The sequence below is a fragment of the Anopheles coluzzii genome, chromosome 2 (assembly GCF_943734685.1).
Source record: "Anopheles coluzzii chromosome 2, AcolN3, whole genome shotgun sequence".
Lineage (NCBI taxonomy): Eukaryota > Metazoa > Arthropoda > Insecta > Diptera > Culicidae > Anopheles > Anopheles coluzzii.
The window spans coordinates 82,166,236-82,186,808 of NC_064670.1; the positions used below are offsets into that span (position 1 = coordinate 82,166,236).

Below are 20,573 nucleotides of genomic sequence, written 5' to 3' on the forward strand. Positions count from 1 at the left end.
AAATAATGTGACCATCTTTGTCAAACTTATCTTTTTTAGCTGGTTGTCGACCACTGCAATCAGCATAAATTTGACGATAGGTATTTTTGAATTGAACTACTGAACATATTCGCTTGCTTCAAATTCAATAGTTTACGTTGTTCAGTATATTATGTAATTTAAACAAAAACAAATTACCATAATCCTTAATTTTATTTCAAAGAACACACATCGAATCTCCAATCGACGTTACGGAAGAGTGTAATCAATCTTACTTGCAGTATTAAACAGGCATTATAAACCCATGGCATGGTGTTTGTTGTTTTGATGTACGGAATGTTTTGGGAGCTGATAATTTATTTTTATTTCCTTTTCCCAGCAGTTCAGTGCGAGCGGTGCCAGTGTCCCTATTCTACCTCGAATCCAATCCCATTACCATGTCGAAGCTTTACCACGGTGTCATCAATGTGGCCGATAAGTTTGTCCCCAACGCGTTGCGGCCCCTGTGGAACCACGCTGCTGGTAAGATTTGTTTATTCAACGCAATACGCAAGTTTATGTAACACTCGTGCGATTTGTGTTGATTTTTGGCACACTGCTAATTGATGCACTCCGTGCGGTTCCGTTCGTTTATTTACAGGACCGAAAACAGTTTTCTTCTGGGCGCCCGTCTTTAAATGGGTTCGTATGCGAAATGGCAGAGCTCGAAGCTTGTAGCAATTGTGCTGTGTTAACCCATTTATTACTATTTCCTCTACTTTCTTTGCAGGGCTTGGTCGTAGCCGGATTGAGTGACCTTCGACGTCCTGCGGATCAGCTGTCAGTTTCGCAGTCCGCTTCACTGGCGGCAACCGGAATAATTTGGTCGCGCTACTCGTTGGTGATCATTCCCAAAAATTGGGGCCTCTTCTCGGTGAACGTGTTCGTCGCCGGTACGCAAGTACTGCAACTGTATCGCGCGTGGGACTTTTCGCGCAAGGCACCGAAAACCGCTGCCTAGACGAATACGCAAGTGCGAATGTCGTACCTACGGACTAATAACTCAATGTGAAAATCGAAGCAGTTTTTATAAAACGCTGCTATTTTTATAAACACTATTTCTGAAACTGTACAGTGCAGGTTTGATGTAAATGATATTAGAAGGTGTACAGTATAAATATATGCACAAAAGATAAAAAAGATCTGTAGTAGAAACTCTTGCTTGAAAGATTAACGCTTTATTAATGAAAGAAGGATTAAATATTTCATTTAAAAAATCATCCTTAACTTTGAATAATTTTTTTATTGAAAAACTTCAATAAGATTAAAATGAACTTTTTAATTTTATTTTTGGTCGGTTCAGGGTTTAAGATCTTTTATCTCAGAGTGTCTAAGTTTTACCAACCGTTATTCAATATTGTTCAATATTTACTTTGCATTTTTTTTTAATTGAAACAAGTCATAGTAGATCCGACTTAAAGATAAAGGAAAATAAATGTATAAAATTTTCTAAAATTCCTCTGGAAGCTGAAATTACAAATCAAAGAAGATGTCATTTAATATGTTAGATTGGTTGCAGCTGTTAATTTGTTCTGCTTTTGATTAATTAAAAAATGGAAAAATCTATATTAGGAAAAAAACGTTAACTACCAAATTGTTCATTTATTCTTAAGGAAAATAAAAACCTTCTTTCAAAAAAGTGGATTGGAATCTCATATTTGTACGTTTTTACGCAAACGTGTTCCATTTCCTCCTGTGGAACCTGTATTAGAGAGAATCCAATGTTAAACATTATATCCGTTTAAAACAAAGACAAAAGCGGCTGTTGAATTTTTCAGAATCATCATTTATTTTTATTCATTTGAAACGGTCGAAGATTAAGTTCCATAATAAGAAAACAAAACAATATTCAAAATAGATATTCCATTGATGATCATTATGCTTGAGCATTAGCAAGGACTGAATACCTGGTTGCGTGATACTTACGAATAAATCCCAAATACCTGTACAGGCTGGCATGGACGGATAGGTCGTGTCCAGAAAAAAATAAATTTTTAATTTTAATTCATTAATGAAACATTGATAAAGTCATAACGGACTGCATTATAGGCTTTCGAGTGCCGTATGCGGGCTGCAGGTCGTAGTTTGAAGATTCCTGCTTTTGGTTATCGTTTCTTTATTCCGACAATTGCTGAAGCAGCAGGAGCTTATCTCAATGGAATGGAAAAAACCTGCTGTGAAGGAAATTTTTAGAAAAAAAAAAACATGTGCTAGACAAAAGGAATGAAATAAAAATAGAATAGGTAAAGGTTCTGATATTTATGAAAACGCTGCTCTTTGTATTGACGAGAATGATGTGACCCATGTTCAAACATGTTCAGCATTTTTATATTATATTAATTCTTCTTATATTATTTATTCAGTTTTAATTAAAAATTATTTGCAAAACTTAATCATCCGTTTTTTTAAATATAAATTATAATAAAACATAGAAGACTACATCCTGCTCCACAAAAGAAGAAGAAGAAGAAGAATATAAATTATATAATTAAAAATAGTTTTAGCCTGCAATCACTGCTTTAACTATAAAAAAAGTTGATAAAATACATGTAAAAATAATGTTGATAAAACAGGGGTTTTCAAACTACGGTCCGCGGGCAGCATGTGGCCCCTGGGAGTCTATAATACGGCCCTCGATGACTTTGATAAGGTTGAAATGGTGAGTATATTGTGTTGACTATTTTAAAGTTATTTGCGATGCAATGGAACTAGAACTAGAACTAGAAGATGCAAAAGATGTGTAAGAAAATGAGTTTTAAGTTGCGTTTAGTTTCTCACAGCTCTCTTATTGATAAGTATACGCGCGGAAAGATGGCGCCCAAGGTGATGGGGCCTTATTGTGACACTATGTAAAATAGATTGCAGCTGTAAAATATTTTAAAATAAATAGTCACAACATAAATTCTTTTGAAAGCACGAATTAACTCTCAAATAGTAACCATCACTAGCCAAAGTAGGTCCAAATCAACTCATTTAAAAAACGAACAAGACGACGATTTAGCGTCTTAGCGAAAATTAGTCTTAAAAATATACACCCTGAGCAAGCTTATATCACAAGCCATCTTTTATATTGTTTCAATGAAATGTAAAAATTTAATGAAACATTCATTATTGATCATTGTTTCCTATGGCTTGATTCTGAACATATGTAGGAAATACACGCTAATCTGAAGCGTTGCAGCGTTTCTTTGGTATACTATTCATTCTTCCGGAATTAGTTGATAAATAAACATAAAGTAAATTCTTATTTTTGCATGCTACAGAAATAATATTATGATAAATATGACACACGCATCACCATTGGTGCTGTTTTTCAACAAAATAAATCTTTAGCTCATTCCTTTCTTTTTGACGCGTAAAACTCCATTTGAAGTTACCCTTCACGAATAAATATTTGTTATCTTAAAGAGCATATCCCTTAAAATCGGGTGTATTGTCTGCTCATCATTAAAATATAGCAGTTTGTATGGTTTGCACCTGCGATCTGCATAACGAGTGGCTCAGCTGCACGCAACAACAACAACAAAACACTGCTGAAACAAGCGAATGCTGCTTTGATTTCAACGGTGGGCGTGACTACACGATTGGTGGAACCAATCACAGCCACGAGGATGCTGTACTTCCAAGATGGCTGACGAATCCTTTACAGCGAAAACTGTGCAAGGGATGATAGTGGCACCGTGTTTGGTAATCTCATTCAGTACTACTTTAGAATTCGGTCGACGTGGATGCAAGAAACAAGAGTTTAGCTAGAAACGACAGTACAGTTGTGTGATAAAAAGAACTTTCACTTCAAAAGGTTGAAGGACCTGTGGTACCAATAAGTGTTGTGATTTAGTGCAATGTGTTCATTTGATCAACAGTCAGCACATTAAAACGGTTGAAACACTGTGAATAGTGAAGATAAAAGGGACTGCAATTTAACGGCTGTAAGCATTGAAAAGTAATAAGCTATGATGACAATAAAGTGTGAATAATGGACTTTCCTAAAATGTTACTAAACATGGACTGAATATGGATAATGATGGAAATTACAGTCAGTCCAAAAAGTATTCGTCTAGCTGAATATTTTACAGAAAAAGGCGAATTATAGCCGCAATACGTATGGAGCGATAAAAGTAATGATGAGGTTTGATAAAGGGACCATCAATACACATGTTTTGCTAAAAAATAAGCATTTAAAGAGTGCAATAGCAACCAAAATACATAAAAAAACTAAAAAAAGTCGTTTGATGGGCGCGCAAAAAGTATTCGTCCATCTAGCTTTTTAATTATTTACGCTGGACAAACACTACGTAGACGTGAATTAAATTCATTCTTATCAATCTACTGACTTCCTTCTAAAATAATGCATTTCTGTTGTTTCAATTGCACTTCAAGTGGTCAGAGAGGCACTAAAGGCGGGGGAGTTAAAGGAATGGAGCATGATGCCGAAAATCGTATCTTAATCCCGTGCTTAACCAATCCTATCCATTTTTGAAGGTTACAAAATGTGTGGTAGGCCTCGTTCCTTCATTTGATCGGAGTTTGGCCTTTTTTCTGACACTAATTGTGTGACAAACTGCCATGTAAGCAGCCATCCTTGACGGTTAATCTAACGAAAGAAGCGGTTTAATGTCCAAAAAATTAAATTTTACCATGGAATCAGTGCATTTTCTGATGGCCAATAAGATCAGGAAAAGAGATGGGTCACATTTGGTTCATGGGTCATGCTGCATTTCATCGTAGCTGGTCATGTAATAGCTTGAATGAGTGAGTTGTTACAAACATGTTTTTTTTAAATAATACCATACACAGAAAGTGGCCAAATCTGTTAAGGTGCATCAAATAATTCAGGAATTTATTTCAAATTAGGCTCTACTAACATTTTAAAACATGTTTAAATCGCCAAGGCCAAACGGCCAACGTCTAACATAGCGAAAACAGTCTACTAAGATGCAACATCAAAATTTCGTGTAACTGTAGCATCAAGGAGTCATGATACTAGAACTCAGTGAAGAAAGGTGAGCTTGAAAATTGATTCAAATTGATAGGAGACGAGATGGGGAAACATATTAATGCAGTTTTTAAGTACTTTGAGTCCCAGTTCTCAGAAATTGTATTTAAAATGTATCACATGTTTCAAGAACAGTTGAACTGGAAAACATACAGGGCATTGTCATTTGCCCGAAACGCCAAACCAGCTGAAACCAAACTGATGAAAATGATTTAATAGACTCTCAATATGATATCAGTTGCCATTTTTTCAATGGAACTTGGCCACGTAGTCCGGAAATGCAATATTTCTACCAGAGAATAATTGGAACAAGTCTTGTAGGATAAGTGGATCAAAAATACGCCTTTTTAAAGGTTCAAATGAGTTCTTGCGTTGTGCAAGTAGTCACCAATAGTCATAAATGCAATAAGAAACACGATCAGGACATTTTTTGATTCCATAACCTTTGTTTTCTTACGCATATTATGCCAAAAGTCTGATGGACGAATACTTTTTGCGCGCCCCTCAAACGACTTTTTTTAGTTTTTTATGTATTTTGTTTGCTATTGCACTATTTAAATGGTTATTTTTTAGCAGTACGTGTATATTGATGGTCCCTTTATCAAACCTCATCATTACTTTTAACACCCCATGCCTATTGCGGCCATAATTCGCATTTTCTGCAAAATATTTAGCTAGACGAATACTTTTTGGACTGACTGTAGTTATTGAATGTGTTATTTCAATAATTATTCAACTCAACGTTGACTAAATATCTTCATTTTAATGTAGAAAGGTTATATTTTAGTACACATAGTTTTATGAATAATTGTTCCGATAGCACTAGTGGTTACATAGTGGAGCATAGATAGAAATAGAGAGAAGAGAAAAGGAAATGCTGAAAGGAACCTAAAGAAGGTGTAGACGGAGATCACTAGCTGGAACTAGCGTCGGCCGCAGTCTAGATGGAAATGACACCAAATCAATACCATGATCGAATAAATGTGAAGAATAGACGGGGATGGACATAAAAGACGATAGAGGGAAGGAGTATAGGGACAACGGCTTCGTGGAATAAGATGGAAGCGATAAATGAGGATTGGGCATTAGTACGCTGTAGTTCGAGTGACTCAAGTCCAAGAATTCGGGAGGCGGACAGAATATGGAGGGAGTTCATGGGCAGGACCAGAAATTCTTGTTTAAACGCTTTTTGCACCCGTTCGAATCTGAGGATGCAGGTGGGAGAGCATGGCGAGCAAACAATGCTCCCGAACTCTGGTACTGGTCTGACTAGACTGCAACTCAGTGCCTTCAGGCACGTTGGGTCCGAAAATTCGGAGTCGATGCGACGAAGGACGCGAGATACTAGATCTCGATTTAGATCGAGATCTATATCGTCGATGTCGACATATGACTGTTATCATTTGATCAATTTGACAAATTTTAGATGAGGACAGATAAATCTCTCTCCAATGCTCATCACAGGCTTAATCCCTTAGCTTAGCACCTTACTGCTTTCCATAAAAGCATACAAAGTATTGTAGCTTCAAGATCTTCTTCTATTTGAATTAACGTCTTATTTGGGCGTGGCGACCTATACAGGCTTTCGAGACTTAATTCATTATCACGCAGCCGGGTAGTCAATCCTGATTGGAGGGGGGGGGGGGGGGCGGTCCATTCTAGGCTTGAATTCATGACGGACATGTTATTGAATGGACGACTGTACCACAGGACCGTCCAACAGATATTTAAACTTTTGTTTGAAACTTTCAAATAATTAGCTGTTTTTTTTTCAATTAACTGGTCTAAAGTCATGTCTGAAGTCAACTAAAAGTACCGATTCCTGTAGAACCTGGCGTGAATCGTTTATCTTCCGGATTGTCCCCCCGATAAAGGCATTTACTTGTTAACTGCGTGTATGAAGTTAGCCAATGGTTAAACAGCATGCGAAGGTTGCACTAGGAATCATGTGGTTTTAACATAGATGTATGATCACAGCGATCGTAACTCTTCGAAAGTAATAACAGTTAATATCAATTATGTGTTTAATTGGGCTACAATCCCATTTCTGATAAGCATTTAGATTTATGTAGTTTCTAAACTCTAGTCTCACTTCTTTGCCGGTCTGGTGGTACAGTCGTCAACTCGTATGATTCAACAACACACTCGTCATGGGTTCAAGCCCCCAATGAACCGTACCCCCATACGTAGGACTGACTATCCAGCTACGGGTAATCAATAAGTCACTGAAAGCCAAGCCAAAATAATCCAATTCAATTATACCTAATAGAATATTATATTATGCCTAATAAAACAAAATAAATTTCTTCCCTTTTTTTACAGCAATCTGTTTACCCACACATGTACTTCATGGGGTTGCAATAAACAATGCAGTAAAACAATAAATCATCTTTTGTTTAATATGACTATGAAAAATATGACATATGAAACAGTAACACAGTAAATCGTAAATAGCAGTAGAAAATACATACATACAAAAGTTAACAAACGTGAATAACCTATTTGTTTGATTGATTTGTTTTGATGTAACATGGCATTTTACTATGGAATTTTACTATGCTATCGCGTAGCCGTGGTCATATTGGTCCTTTTAACATCCCAATAGCAAACGAGTCTATCCAGCCTTTTTGTCTGTTTCGCAACTATCCTGTAACTAGAGTAAATATTTTCGACAATAACAGCTAAAAATATATATATCCGTAAGTCAGAGTTAATTGAAAAAATAAAAATTAATAAACTTAGTAATATGCTAAAAGATTTAGCTTAAATACAACCCAAGAAACGATCGATTGATTGAGTGAAAGTCAAGAGACAAAAAAAAAAAACAAAACAAAAATATAACTTTTCTACTTTTTATCATACTTTATTGATTTGTTGAAGCTGTAAATCTTCTTCTTCTTCTTCTTTGGCACAACAACCGCTGTCGGTCGAGGCCTGCGTGTTCCCACTAGTGAAGTGAGCTTGGCTTTCAGTGACATATTGTTACCATAGCAGGATAGTCAGTCCTACGTATGGGGGCACGGTCTATTTGGGCCTTGAACCCATGACGGGCATGTTGTTACGTCGTACTAGTTGCTGTAGATGTTAATGCTACAAAAATCTCTGAAAACCTTCATTTTTGATGCTTTATAATGTGGGCTTGTGGGCTTAAATATCATTAACTAATTGAGAGACCTTAGAAGGGTTTCCATACATTCCAACATACTATTTTTTGTTCCCATAAAATATTATGCAAAAAATAGCTCAAAAGACATCAGAAAATCGAATAACATTAAAGGATGAAAGATATAACAAAGACATAATTTAGCATCTACTATAATTCTGATACCGAAATCATGGATACCACTTTGTTGAACATGTTTTTTTTCTAAATTTCTTACCCAAAAATTCAATAAATGACTTACCCTTTCTAACATTGGCACGGGTACTACTTACTTTTTCTCCTTGCAGATGGTGTACCAGATGAAAGACCCGATGGAACTTTCGTCGTGTGCCGTAGGCGTGCGTAAACCACGAACAAAGAGCGTCCAATTGTGCACACCGAGCCACGATCATCTTCCCGCCGGCCAACCGCCAGTCTACGGCAGTGCCGGCCCAGTACGACAGCGCAAGCAGCAACAGGATCCATCCTCGATTCAGACCACCGAATTTTCGAACCTAACGCGCGAGGAACGGCGAAGACGGCGGCGGGCCACTCTCAAGTACCGCACGGCGCACGCGACACGCGAACGGATCCGCGTCGAGGCGTTCAATGTGGCATTTTCCGAGCTGAGAAAATTGCTTCCGACGCTGCCACCGGACAAGAAGCTGTCCAAAATAGAGATACTCAAGCTGGCCATCTGTTACATCTCCTATCTTAATCATGTGCTGGACGCTTGATTTTGCTTTTGTTGATTTGGTGCTAAGTTGCAATAAATAGCTTGTCGATCTGTATAAAACAAATGTAAAGGTGCAGCGTAGTGTTTGGCAGTTGGGAAAGAAATGTTGCTGTTGTTGACATTTTCAGGGCTCTTTTGGGATGGAAGGCGGGCAAGGAAGAACACTGATACTACCATCTCCCTGCAATTCCATCCCTCTCGTAAGATTACACTTTTGAAACCAATAATATCGATCAGGACCACGACGATGTTGTCCTTATTTATGATTATTTAATTTTAAATAATAAATAACATTCATGCAGTCGTTTGTAGGTGCCATCTTATGCGGACAAAACCACCGATGGCGTGCAGCTACAGGAAAACACTTCACGCACCAAAGTGGCATGAGTTCATCTCTCCCTGGAGACTCCTCGAAATGTTCCGTTTTATTATCCATTCCGCATCAGACTATAAAGTACAGGGCTTGACACAATCTGCTATTGGTGAAAATCGACAAATCAAAATTGACCTAAGGGACCTAAAGGTGTACGTATGAGTGTGTGTATGTGTATGTATGTGTATATGATAAGGTTATGAATAATTGAGCTGACTTTATGGAGTTTCTCGTCCCTGTCCTGTCCACCACTACTGGTACACGGTTTTGAGCAGCGGGTACTTTCTCTTCTCGATCGGCTTATTGTACGCCTGCTGATAGACACTGATCAGTCGCCAATAGTCCGGATAGCCGGAACCCTTCTTCCAGAAGGCAAACGGTGGCGCTAGCGTATCGATAACGTAGTTCTTCTTCGTGTACGGCTCGCGCGGTTTGGGAATGTGCAGCAGCTTCTTGTAGTTGGCCGGTTTGCGCTGCGTTCCGTTCGGTCCGGTATCGAAGCTACTCAGCGTGCCCGACACATTGCTCTGCGGTATTCCGGCCTTAAACGCACACCGGTACTCCTGGTGGAAGTTGTACGGGAACTCCTCGGGCGCGAACTTGTGACAGAAGCGTTCGATCCGTTCCGCATGCTTGGCCGCTGCCTCGTGCAGTTTGCGCTCCATCGAATTTGCGCTGCCACCGTGACGTTGGAGTTCCGCTATTTCCTTTCCCTGTGAAGATCCGTGCGATCGGGCTGATCCACGCACTGCCGGCAGGTTGTTGTTGTTGATTTCCATCGTGGTCGGTTCGTCGTGATGTTTCTGCTGATGCTGCTGTTGCAGATCCTGTTGACGATCCTGTCTTCCACTGCCATTCTTTCGTTGCTGCTGCTGCCGGGCAGCAGCGTTTGGCGATTTGGACGAGCGGGCAGAACTGTTGCCACACTTGCAGCGATTGCTGGTCGGGCGTACCAGGCGCTTGTGCTGTCGAATAACATCACGGTCGAAAAAGTCCTCCTCCCCGAGGGTGTTGGAAAAGACGCCTCCAGCGTGTACCACTGTAAGCGTAAGGGTACACAGTGCAGGTGGATTAGATACGTAAAGGGTAAAGGGGCAAACAAAGAAACAATCGAATTGGCAATGATTTGTGGTGCGATGTTTATTTGACAGGTCCCCCGAGACAGGGCGACTTACCCGCGGGCAGATTTAGGTCCTTGGCCGGCTCTACCACTTCGAATATCGGAGGCGCCACCGAGGGTTTCGAGCCGTCCATGTAGGTTTGTGAGCGTGGTTCGTGCTTGGTGCGAAACTCCCAACCGATGGCCAAATCCATTGCACCGACCTTCTTCTTTACGCGCATACTTTCCGGCCGCTCGGGTGTGTCCAGCGCACTCGGCACCTTCGGTATGACGCCGCACGTTTTTGGCCGATAGACACGGTACTTGGTGCACTTGGTAGGTCCTGCCTTGTAGTTCTTACAACCAACGCCTGTGGAAAGAGCACAGAAACGCATAACAGCAAGCAGTCCATCGATTGTGGCGGCTGTGGTGACTGGGCTACCCTTCCCATTTACCTACCGGTTGCGTACGGTCCAACGCTTAGCTCCATGCCGGGATTGGGGAATCCGGCGGCTTGCGCTTTCCGAAATGCAATATCGATCACTGCATCCGGCAGCGGCTGGTGCTCGAGGTTTTCCTGTGCCATTTTCCGCGCCGTTTGAAAGTTACAAATGGCCGGAATGAACTGGGACTTGGTGGCCGCTGACTGGGAGGTGAACGATCGCTGATGCCGATGGTGCGTCGGTTCCCCATGCTGTGCTGGTTCCGGCCGGGGTCCTTCGCCTGACTCGAGTAGCTTCAGGTCGCGGAACCGACTGATCATGTCCGGCGAATGTGTGCCATTCATTTTGTGTCCGATAGAGTTCAATGCTGCAATAAAATGTTACCAAACATAGGAAGAAATATCTTTGATGAACATTATAGCTCAGTTACACACGTATATTATTATAATATGGCTCATTTCATTACTATTTACTTAAGACCGCGAAGATTTAATAAAGAATCAAATGAAATGTCAATAAAATGACAATTTTCATCAAAATATCGTTTACTTTATAAAGAAGAAGATCTTTCTTTCTTTCTTTTACTTATTTTTATAGAGACTTTGAGGTCTTGCTCATTCGCCTCTTAAGAAGAAGATCATCCTCTAATAATGGAAAGCTGTATACGTTTGATAGATACACTAAGCATGTTAACAACCGGCAAGTATTGTAAAGCTCTCAATGATAGTTTTGGTACATATTTATAGCTTATACCGGCTGGGTGGTCCATTCGAAGGTCGTGCTGGTACCTACAAGGGCAAAAAAGGCTATGGCAAATAATAAGAACTAGTTGCTGGCAACTACTTTTGATTCAAACAGTTTCCTTTCGATAACTTAAATAAATTTTTACGGAATTTTAATATGTCCTTAGTTATCCAGCCCTTAAAAACCTTTGCTGTCTGGCCTGGAGGAGTGTCCGAAACCGCTCACGTTCTCGCGCTTTCGTTCGTCAATTCGGTATCCCGGTCGGATTTTAACATGTCTTAGCTTCACTTTTATACCAACAATTGTCAAATGAATAAAGAATCTTACAATTTTGTAGATTAAATTCCATGGAAACATGATCCATTCCCTTCCCTATATTGATTGATGTCGAACGATACCGTATAACGATGCCTTACAATGAATGTCCTGCGAAGTGTTGATTAGAGTGAAACTTCTTTTTCCCACTGAGACACGAACGCACCGCCGGGACCTGGGTGTAATTCTAATTGAATGTTGTATCATACTTACATTCGCCACGCACTTATCAGCTGCTCCTAATTTAACGCCACTGCAACCTATGGCGACGGCTTGATGGCTTGACTTTCACACGCGCCGCTGTCAACACTTTGAGTGTTGGGAGCGTGCACTGGATGCATAATTTACTTACACACCAAACACAATTGGCACAACCATGACCATGACGGATCGGGTGTTGGTGCCGTTGGTGTCCCGTCGTTCGCGGTTTCACCAGATTGAGGGGTTCGGATGAGATAGCATCACCAAACAATCTACAACCCCTCGGTATGCAGGTGTCTTCGCCTAAACACCAAACGATCGACCAATTACATTGTAATTATGGGCGTTAGCATTCATGCCCGCGCGAGAACCGTCGTCGTGGTAGATTTCGTTTTCGTGAATTAGAATTTGCGATTCAAAACCCCTACCCTCCTGTGAGCGATCCCAATTCCACCCTCTTGCGTTCCCATTGCTCCCGAGGGGAATGTCAGTTAGATAGGGATAAGGAAGGATGCGCTAGCCAAGTTCCCAAGTTAATCCCGAAATCAACACGTGTTTCAATTACCCCATAGGGGGAAGGGGGGGGGGGGGTGTGCGTATGTTTTATTTTCCTGTTCCGGGGTTGTAACGGCAACCTGTTTATGGAGGACGGGAGGGTGTGGAATAAAAGGCACATACACAAATGCATTCAAAGAAAATGACGGGTTTGGATGAATGTTTGGAGTGTGGTTGTATGTAGCAAGCTATACATTTCTTGTATTTTAATCTTCAACGATTTAATTTCAAATTTTACTTATTTTTTTCATATACTTGGTTGTTGAGGCCAAGCTAATTATTCATAAGATTCTATATTTATGTTATTTAACCATGGTATTTAAAACATTGTCAATAATATTCATTTTTATTTATTTAGTTTTCAATCTGTTTCAATCCTCATAAAAAATTTTGATATTTTTCTGGATTTTTCGAGACTATTATATTATTTCAATTCTAACAAATAAAATTCTTTGCGTTCATGTGACCTATCGTGATCATACAGGACTTATACAGGCTTGAATTGAAGCTGTCCGGATATGTAGGAGCCAATATGTCTGTGGAATAAGTCTCCATGTTGCTCTTACTATATTATATAAATTTAGTATTAATAAATCTAATAATATTACACAAACAATAAACTGATAGATATTTTGGAATGAATGTATATGTTTGTTGTTTATCGGTTTAAATTTAAAAATTGAAGAAAGTAAAAATAGTTTTAATTTATATTGATAACGAACTTGAATGTCTTTAAAAGTTAAAATTAAAATTTAGTTTTAATAACATTATTAACATTAATAACAATAATAATAATATTAATTTTAATTTTACTTATTATAATAAAAATATATGTAAAAAATTAACTCAATTTCTTTTTAAAAAATAAAATTAAAAATAAAATGCTTACCAAAATATCCTGTAACTTTTTTAAACGCTTATTAAATTTAAATTTTAAACTGAAGGAATATTTTTGTTTAAATAAGGCAGACATAAGATAGATTCAGAGGTATAATAATATCAATGCCCAATTGTGAAAAAACTATAAAAAAATGCAAGTGTCATTAAGCTCGAAGGACGTTTTCATTTAGCAAGAAGGAACAATATTACAGGCTTAGTAGCGGATCCAGAACGGAGACCCCGAATCACTAAAATATATGGTGCTCTTACAATTGCTGGAGCGCTCACACCTACGGGACCCCTCGCGACCGCTTAGTCCGCGTACCGTTAAAGCCGCCACTGTCCAGGCTATAGGTGTTTGGGTGGTTGCAAAATGTCACGCAAAATTCAACTATTTCAAACTGAAAACTTTTCGCCTCTGAAGCAGCAAGAATTAGTTTCAAAGACTCTCCTACAGGTTTGTTTGACTCAAGTTTACAGATACCACCACGCCTAGAAGCCTTGGCTTTGCAGCTGGTGCGTCTAGGATGCAGGACAGATACACATCCGACACTCTTGCAAACGCTCTTTTAAGGGACACATGTGCAGACAAACTCACAGACATACACACACACGTACACACAGACGTACTCAACGGGACCTCAACCTGCCAAAATGGGATTTCACAATCTGTCTAGGGAGCAATTTATCACTACCGGATTTGTCGTTCCGCCCCTTCGACACCCTTCGATCGTAGTAATTGTTTGAAGTAGCAGCACTGAAGGGGCTGTCTCGGTGTGTTTATATGCTTAGGATTGTTAAATACGAAACAATTGGTACACTGGGCAGAACACACACACACACATTGGAAAAGGTAGCAGGAATGAGACAGATTCCCCGGTGGGGTCTGGGTCAACGTTGGTGGAATATTATTTGGCGGAAAATTACCATCATTACGATAGGTGCCGTCGATCTGGTTGTAATGGAATCGATACGCTCAGCAGGCTGATGTTGGCAGCGGTAATGTTGAAAGTGGTTCAAATAGCTTTTCGATCGAAATGGACACCCCGATTTCCATTTGATATTTGCAAAAAGCGAACAATGAAAATGGCACAGTAAAGTAAAACCGATTACACAACTTACCCTATCACGGAGCAGCTTTAAGCCTGACCTGTGCAGGGCGTAAACGATAAGTACGAAACACAATTAAACGCTTGGGAACTAAAAAAGTGTATTAAATTAAAACAAAACGTAACTGCAACCACACTTGCACAAATGTCCCGTCTTCGAAAGGTGCGTCCGATACACACTGAGGCAGGCGGACACCATAACGAAAGGGCACACTGTTGTGTTATGTGTTGGGTGTAGATAAATTGATTTTTGGCTAGAGAAAAAACGGCTTCCCGTGTTGTGGGACGGTAAACAATGCGCCGTTGCCGTGGGTTATCAGTAGGAGTTGTGCGGAAATCGGGCATGCTTGCTCGCTTCCGGAACGCGGTCCAACGGTCCTATGGTTGTAGCAGCACGGAAAGATAGAGTAACAAATGCTAGGCGTTATCGAGTATATCGGCATTTTGGTATGGTTTTGTACCGCGAAACATTCCACCACCATCTGAACTAATGCACACAGAACTAATCAAATAAATTGATTAGTGATTGCAATTGCAAACAATCACAATAGAGCGGAATACAGCTATTATGAAGAAATTTCTAAAAAAATTTAAATAAATAAAATAAAATGCTATACTTTAAATACGTCCAACCCAATCCAGATAACCTTTCTGTTCTTTTATAATCAGTTTCTAATGATTTGATTAAGCAGAAGTACCCACAGCAATTGAACGAGCTGCAATAAAAGTGTGGTAGATGCGTTAAATTCTATTAGCGCAACCAATTCTAATGCATATGGTTAAACGGAACGGGGTGGCATTATCCTCCCGACCGTAACATACCGTAGCTTGTATGTGTGCATAAAAAAGGCTCTTGGTTAGGCTTTGCCAAGGGGGAATAGTATAATTTGCGAGGGAAGAAAAAAAGGATAATTGTCTTCCCGCACGAGGGGAATACGCCGCTTTACCAGTAGGTGGTGTTAGTTTGGATTGAAAACGGTGTTTATTTATAATTATTTTTTATCCATCTATTGGCATAGATAAATGGTATTATTTTTGAGTCAGTAATCCACCAGCTCAGCTGGACATATGTTTGATAGTTTTGTGATGCGCATATTTGCCAGATTTCGTTGTAGGTTGCTCATTGTGTGACTTGGATACGACCTGCCAAGGGTTTGATAGGGTAGCGGATTTGTCTTTTTAAAACAACAAACAGATTGACGCGGCAAATAATTATGAAATATGAGAAAGTAAATAAAAGGAAAACAAATAGCTCATAGTGACGAAAGAGGACAAAACACGTTTTTCTTCAATGGTCGATTAAACTTTTATATTTTTTTTTTGCATTTTTATCTTACTTTTAGCATAACCCTTTAATATATATATTTTACTGGATATCATACACGACTTTTTCAAATGGAAAACCTTATCAGACAGTACCCTAAAACCTGATTAGACAGTGCCCAATAAAAAAGTGTTACAAAAAAAAGTTATGAATGTATGTATGCTATCAAATTTCTGTTCAATAATCCTCAATTTCAATACTATCCCGCTAGCAGTCTTCCTGTAGCAAGAACTGATTATTCGGTTGTGTTGCATTCAATAAGTGTAGGAAGTTTCTATAGGTCAGCAGCAGCATACATTAACCAATAAGTAATTAATTAAGTTTGCAGGAATGTAATGTGATCAAAAATCTCTTAAATTTGTGGTTTTTCTGAATATTAACTTAACTAACTGACTACAGCTTTTGAAAGTGTACCTATCTATTAAGCACGCGTTGCTGGCAGTGTTTTGGGGTATAAATACCTTCTTACCCGTTATTTATTTTTTGGGTATTGGCCTGTAACAATACTTGTTAACACTCATCTTCACAGATTAAATACTCCAAAACTTCCTATTGGAAGCACCTGTTGGAAATATTAACTCAGATTCAATCGAAGAATTTCATTGTTTGATTTTTCCTTTTTTAGATTTCTTTTTTATACAAGTTTTGTAATGTTAACTTCATTTTTATAAAGGTTTAGTTTTCCTTCGCAGGCCACAAAGAAGATTCTCACGGCCACATTTGATCCGTTTCAGAGTACAGGCGGTCCCCGAGATACACGGTACCTCTTATACGCGGATTCGGAGATACGCGGTTTTCTAAATTTGACAATTCTTTGAGCAAATTGTACTGATTTGACACATCAATTGCAAATTGCCCAATAATTTCCATTTTGATCGAATGTTCAAAACTATTTCAAAAGGTTTAAAACAATTATATTCAGTCAGAATCATATCAAATAATTCATAAAGTGACTAAAACCGCCCCCTACTTGCAAAATTACACGAAAATTTGTGATATTTTAGCTGGAAATCACGAGATTCAACTTACGCGGAAATTCGAGATACGCGGTTGTTCGTTCCCGATTGTAGCACATCACTACCATTGTCACGTTTGTAGCACATCACTACTTTCGCGGATCGCTACAAATTGTTCGACGGGTCATCGATCGTTTCGTCATCACGCACACCATTAAAAAATATGCATTATAAATAAAGCGGCAAAAGCCAAATTCTTTCTTGTCATTCAAAACTCCTCTAGCAAGCAACACGCTTCGCTCATCTCAACAGCAACTCCTTGGCACACACAAGTGGCACAGAACCTCAAGCAAAACCACCCAGCTTGGTACAACAAAAAGCACACAATCGGCTCTTTTCAGAGCCACCGATTCTTTATTAAGAACATCTTAAAAAAAAAAAAAAAAAAAAAAAAAACAAAACACAACGTAGGGTTCCGTACCAAACAGCGGTATTTTGCGGCCGTTTTCGGTCCCCATTAACCGAGTATCTCGGGGACCGCCTGTACTCATGTATGTTCTAATACATTTATATTGTTTGCTGTTTTAATATTTTGAATAATATAATTATCGAAAATGTTGTTGTTTTACTAGACCAAAATCAGTAAGTATATATTACTGGTAAATAGGAGAGCGATATCCAAGTTGTTTCAATGTCCGTACCTGTATTAAAACTAGCTCTGAAAAAAACGCATTTAAAAATGCGTGAAAATACCGTTATTAGCGAGTATAAATATCCACGGCTTTTTCCCAAAATCGAAAATAATCCAGTTAAAAGTCAAGCAAAATTGAACTGTGAAATTAACATTAAGTTGGATTCTGAAATAAAAAAAGAAACAAACATCATTAGAGAAGAAAACAAAATCCGGATCAAATAGAATTTCGTTTTAAAGCACTCATTTACAACAAAACTAGGAGGCATGTTGTTACGTGGTTTATGGATGACTTCTAATGACAATCCAATGCTTTTATTGCTTTATTTGTAGAATTGCTATTTTAATCAAAGGTTTTTATGATTTATTTGTGTTAAATTTGGATGGAATAGTTTTTGTTCTCGAATAACCAAAGGAAAATTTGCCCTAATTTAAACGATAATAAAGTAAGTTGCATTGCTTATTGGTGATCTAAAATTTATTATTATTCTTGATTTGTATGGCTCATGAAGGACGTGAGAAAAAAATTAAGTACACCTCATTCAGAAAGGCATTTTGTTACTATTGTGTAACAAGTTGATTCACACAGCAAACAACAAGTTCAAGTCGTGTAGAATAAATGTAATAAAGGATATTCGCTGGCCCAGGGAAGACCTCAAAATGCAGCATGCTTGCATGTTACACGTAACATAAGGACGACCGGTCAAATGATTAGCAAATTATACGATTTAGCTTTTAAAAGGGCGAGCGTAACAAGAAAAGTTCATTACGAATTATGTACCGGTAGCTATAAATTAAAATCATGCATATTCAAGAAAATCAGTCAACTTATTTCTCTACAAGTAACCTGCCGCCTAAAACTAGGTCCCATATAATCGGCTGTTCAGAATCTGTCCAACAGGATCCCATGCGCTTTATTTTAAGTATTTGGGACGTTTTACAGATTTTAAATAGAAAAAATTATATACTAGAAGATCATTATCATTCCATTATGACCAAGTATTTGAAAAACATTCAAGCTGTTGCGCAAACTGAACAAACTGCTGCGAGATGGGCACATAATTCAACTAAACTAAGACAAGTAAATCGGAGGAGCCCTATTCCAACAGTAAAAATGCACACCATTGAAGGAACGCTAAAAAATAAACTGCTAATCAAGCATCGTTTGCGTAAGGCGGCTGACAATAGCACTATCAATGGTATGAAGTATCTTGGAACACGCTGCAACAGCTATGCAAGGCAAGTGGACTGTGGAAAAACTTAACGCAAACAAACTACTCACATCCGTTTAAGTGTTGTTTTTTTTTTTTGAACCTTACAGAAGTTTTTGGGTCCTAGTACTATGCGGATCATTCGCATCGATGGTCTTTATTCTGCTGTTTACAATCGATACATACGATGAAACAATTAGTGTTAATCCGGATACGACTTACCTTCGCTGGAACAGCACCTTTCCGGCAATATCGCTCTGCTACGCCAAAGGGCGTACTAATCAAATTTCCAGCTTCCTTAAGGAACATTGGAAGATTACTAACTTTACACCCGCTAAAAGGTTTTGTGCAGAAACGGTATAATGTTGTAGTTGGATCTGTAAATTGTATTTTTTGTGTTGTCATATTTCAGTACTGATTATTTGTGGCCGAAAATGGCTCAAACATACCTATTTATCAACCCGAACAGTAATCTCGACGAAGATATTACCGCAATATGTAAAGGTCTCAACAGTACTTGTAATCTTAATCTAAAAGTGATGAAAAATAGGGTACGTAGATAGTTAGTATGTTAGACTGTCGCATACCAAAATAAATACACTTTTTTGTTTCTTTCAGTTTCTTCCTTCCAATTGCAACGACGTACTTTTCGATGTGAAGTTTGTTGGAAAGTCCTTTGATTGTAACCACATTTTTCGCTACACTCTCACCGAGATGGGCAACTGTTTTACGGCAAATAGTATATTCGATCAGTAAGTAGTCTGTAGTAGTACTACTATTACTTCTACTACTTCTACTACTAGTAGTAATTGTAATACAAATAATACCTTTACCATTTCAGTGAGCTAAAATTCGATAACTTGCCACTTAAGTTCAACGTGTGGACTCGTAAAAGAAGTTTAGAATTTCGATATCGAAACTATGACAGTATAAACTATATGGTAACTTAAAAGGAATATCTAAGCAATTGTCAAATTTAGATGTGTCTGTAAATAATCCTTTTTTACCTTTCTAGATGTACATCCACAGCCCTGAAGATTATCCTAATTTTGTGGAACCATTCTTTGCGCTAAGGAAGTCCGGCACGGTCTCCCATTTTATGCTTGAGGTAAAATCGATTTATTAATGCCAAAATAGTTCATTTTGTAATGATTAGTAATAAATGTTTGCCCAAGATTACCGAAACAGTAAATAAGCCCGAGGTAAAGGATGAGCCGATCGACAAGCGCAAATGTAAATTCCCGGAGGAAAGGCTGTCGCCAACTCTCGCATACAGCTTTTCGCAGTGTTTTCTGTACAATCGAATCAACTTGGAATTGAATTTGTGCAACTGTACCATACCGACCTCACCGAAAGAATGTATGCTAATCTACAAACCCTGCTGGTCTAGGCTGTTTTACTAATTCTATCCACTTTGTTACACATTTTTAGATGAAGGGTTTTACTGTGACTTTAAGGGTCTTTTATGCATTAACAAAGGTACGAAATATTGACTAAATAATGATTTGTAACATATTATCTTGCTCAGCAACATTAAAAGTGTGCTTCATTCCCGTTACAAGCCAATGTGCGGCAATCCACCAAGCACGTGCACACGGTACACAAGGAAAAGTCGTGTATGCAAGCATGCGAGTCTTTGGAAACTCACGTGATTGGGTGGGTAAATTTGCTGTTATTTCTTTGATCGCTTTTTATGATACTAACTGTACGACTCTATGTGCAGGGAAACTTACTCTTCTGCCGCATCTAGCTCCGAGCCTGGGAAAGTTGTACTGGAAGTG

General features: G+C 38.6%; 3 protein-coding genes across 4 annotated transcripts; 2 read left to right on the forward strand and 1 right to left on the reverse strand.

Moving 5' to 3' along the window:
• Window positions 1–309: 309 nt before the first annotated feature.
• On the forward strand, window positions 310–1,173 carry LOC120951949 (mitochondrial pyruvate carrier 2-like). The gene is made up of 3 exons (XM_040370974.2): window positions 310–501; window positions 620–660; window positions 749–1,173. Exons 1-3 carry the CDS (start codon window positions 417–419, stop codon window positions 977–979), a joined length of 357 nt encoding a protein of 118 aa, XP_040226908.1. The 5' UTR covers window positions 310–416; the 3' UTR covers window positions 980–1,173.
• Window positions 1,174–3,706: 2,533 nt separating this feature from the next.
• On the forward strand, window positions 3,707–8,962 carry LOC120952755 (helix-loop-helix protein 1). Of its 2 annotated transcripts, none has more exons than XM_040372239.2 (2): window positions 3,707–3,961; window positions 8,465–8,962. In XM_040372239.2, the coding sequence occupies exon 2, from the start codon at window positions 8,465–8,467 to the stop codon at window positions 8,891–8,893; it is 429 nt and encodes a 142-aa protein (XP_040228173.2). In that variant the 5' UTR covers window positions 3,707–3,961; the 3' UTR covers window positions 8,894–8,962. The 2 variants fall into 2 exon arrangements, with proteins under 2 accessions (XP_040228173.2, XP_040228172.2); XM_040372238.2 differs by having other exon boundaries at window positions 3,707–3,947; window positions 8,465–8,961.
• A 12-nt stretch (window positions 8,963–8,974) lies between these two features.
• Window positions 8,975–11,169, reverse strand: LOC120952754 (uncharacterized). The gene is made up of 3 exons (XM_040372237.2): window positions 10,824–11,169; window positions 10,441–10,734; window positions 8,975–10,304 (listed from the first exon to the last, which is right to left on the reverse strand). Exons 1-3 carry the CDS (start codon window positions 11,149–11,151, stop codon window positions 9,517–9,519), a joined length of 1,410 nt encoding a protein of 469 aa, XP_040228171.2. The 5' UTR covers window positions 11,152–11,169; the 3' UTR covers window positions 8,975–9,516.
• Window positions 11,170–20,573: the final 9,404 nt, after the last annotated feature.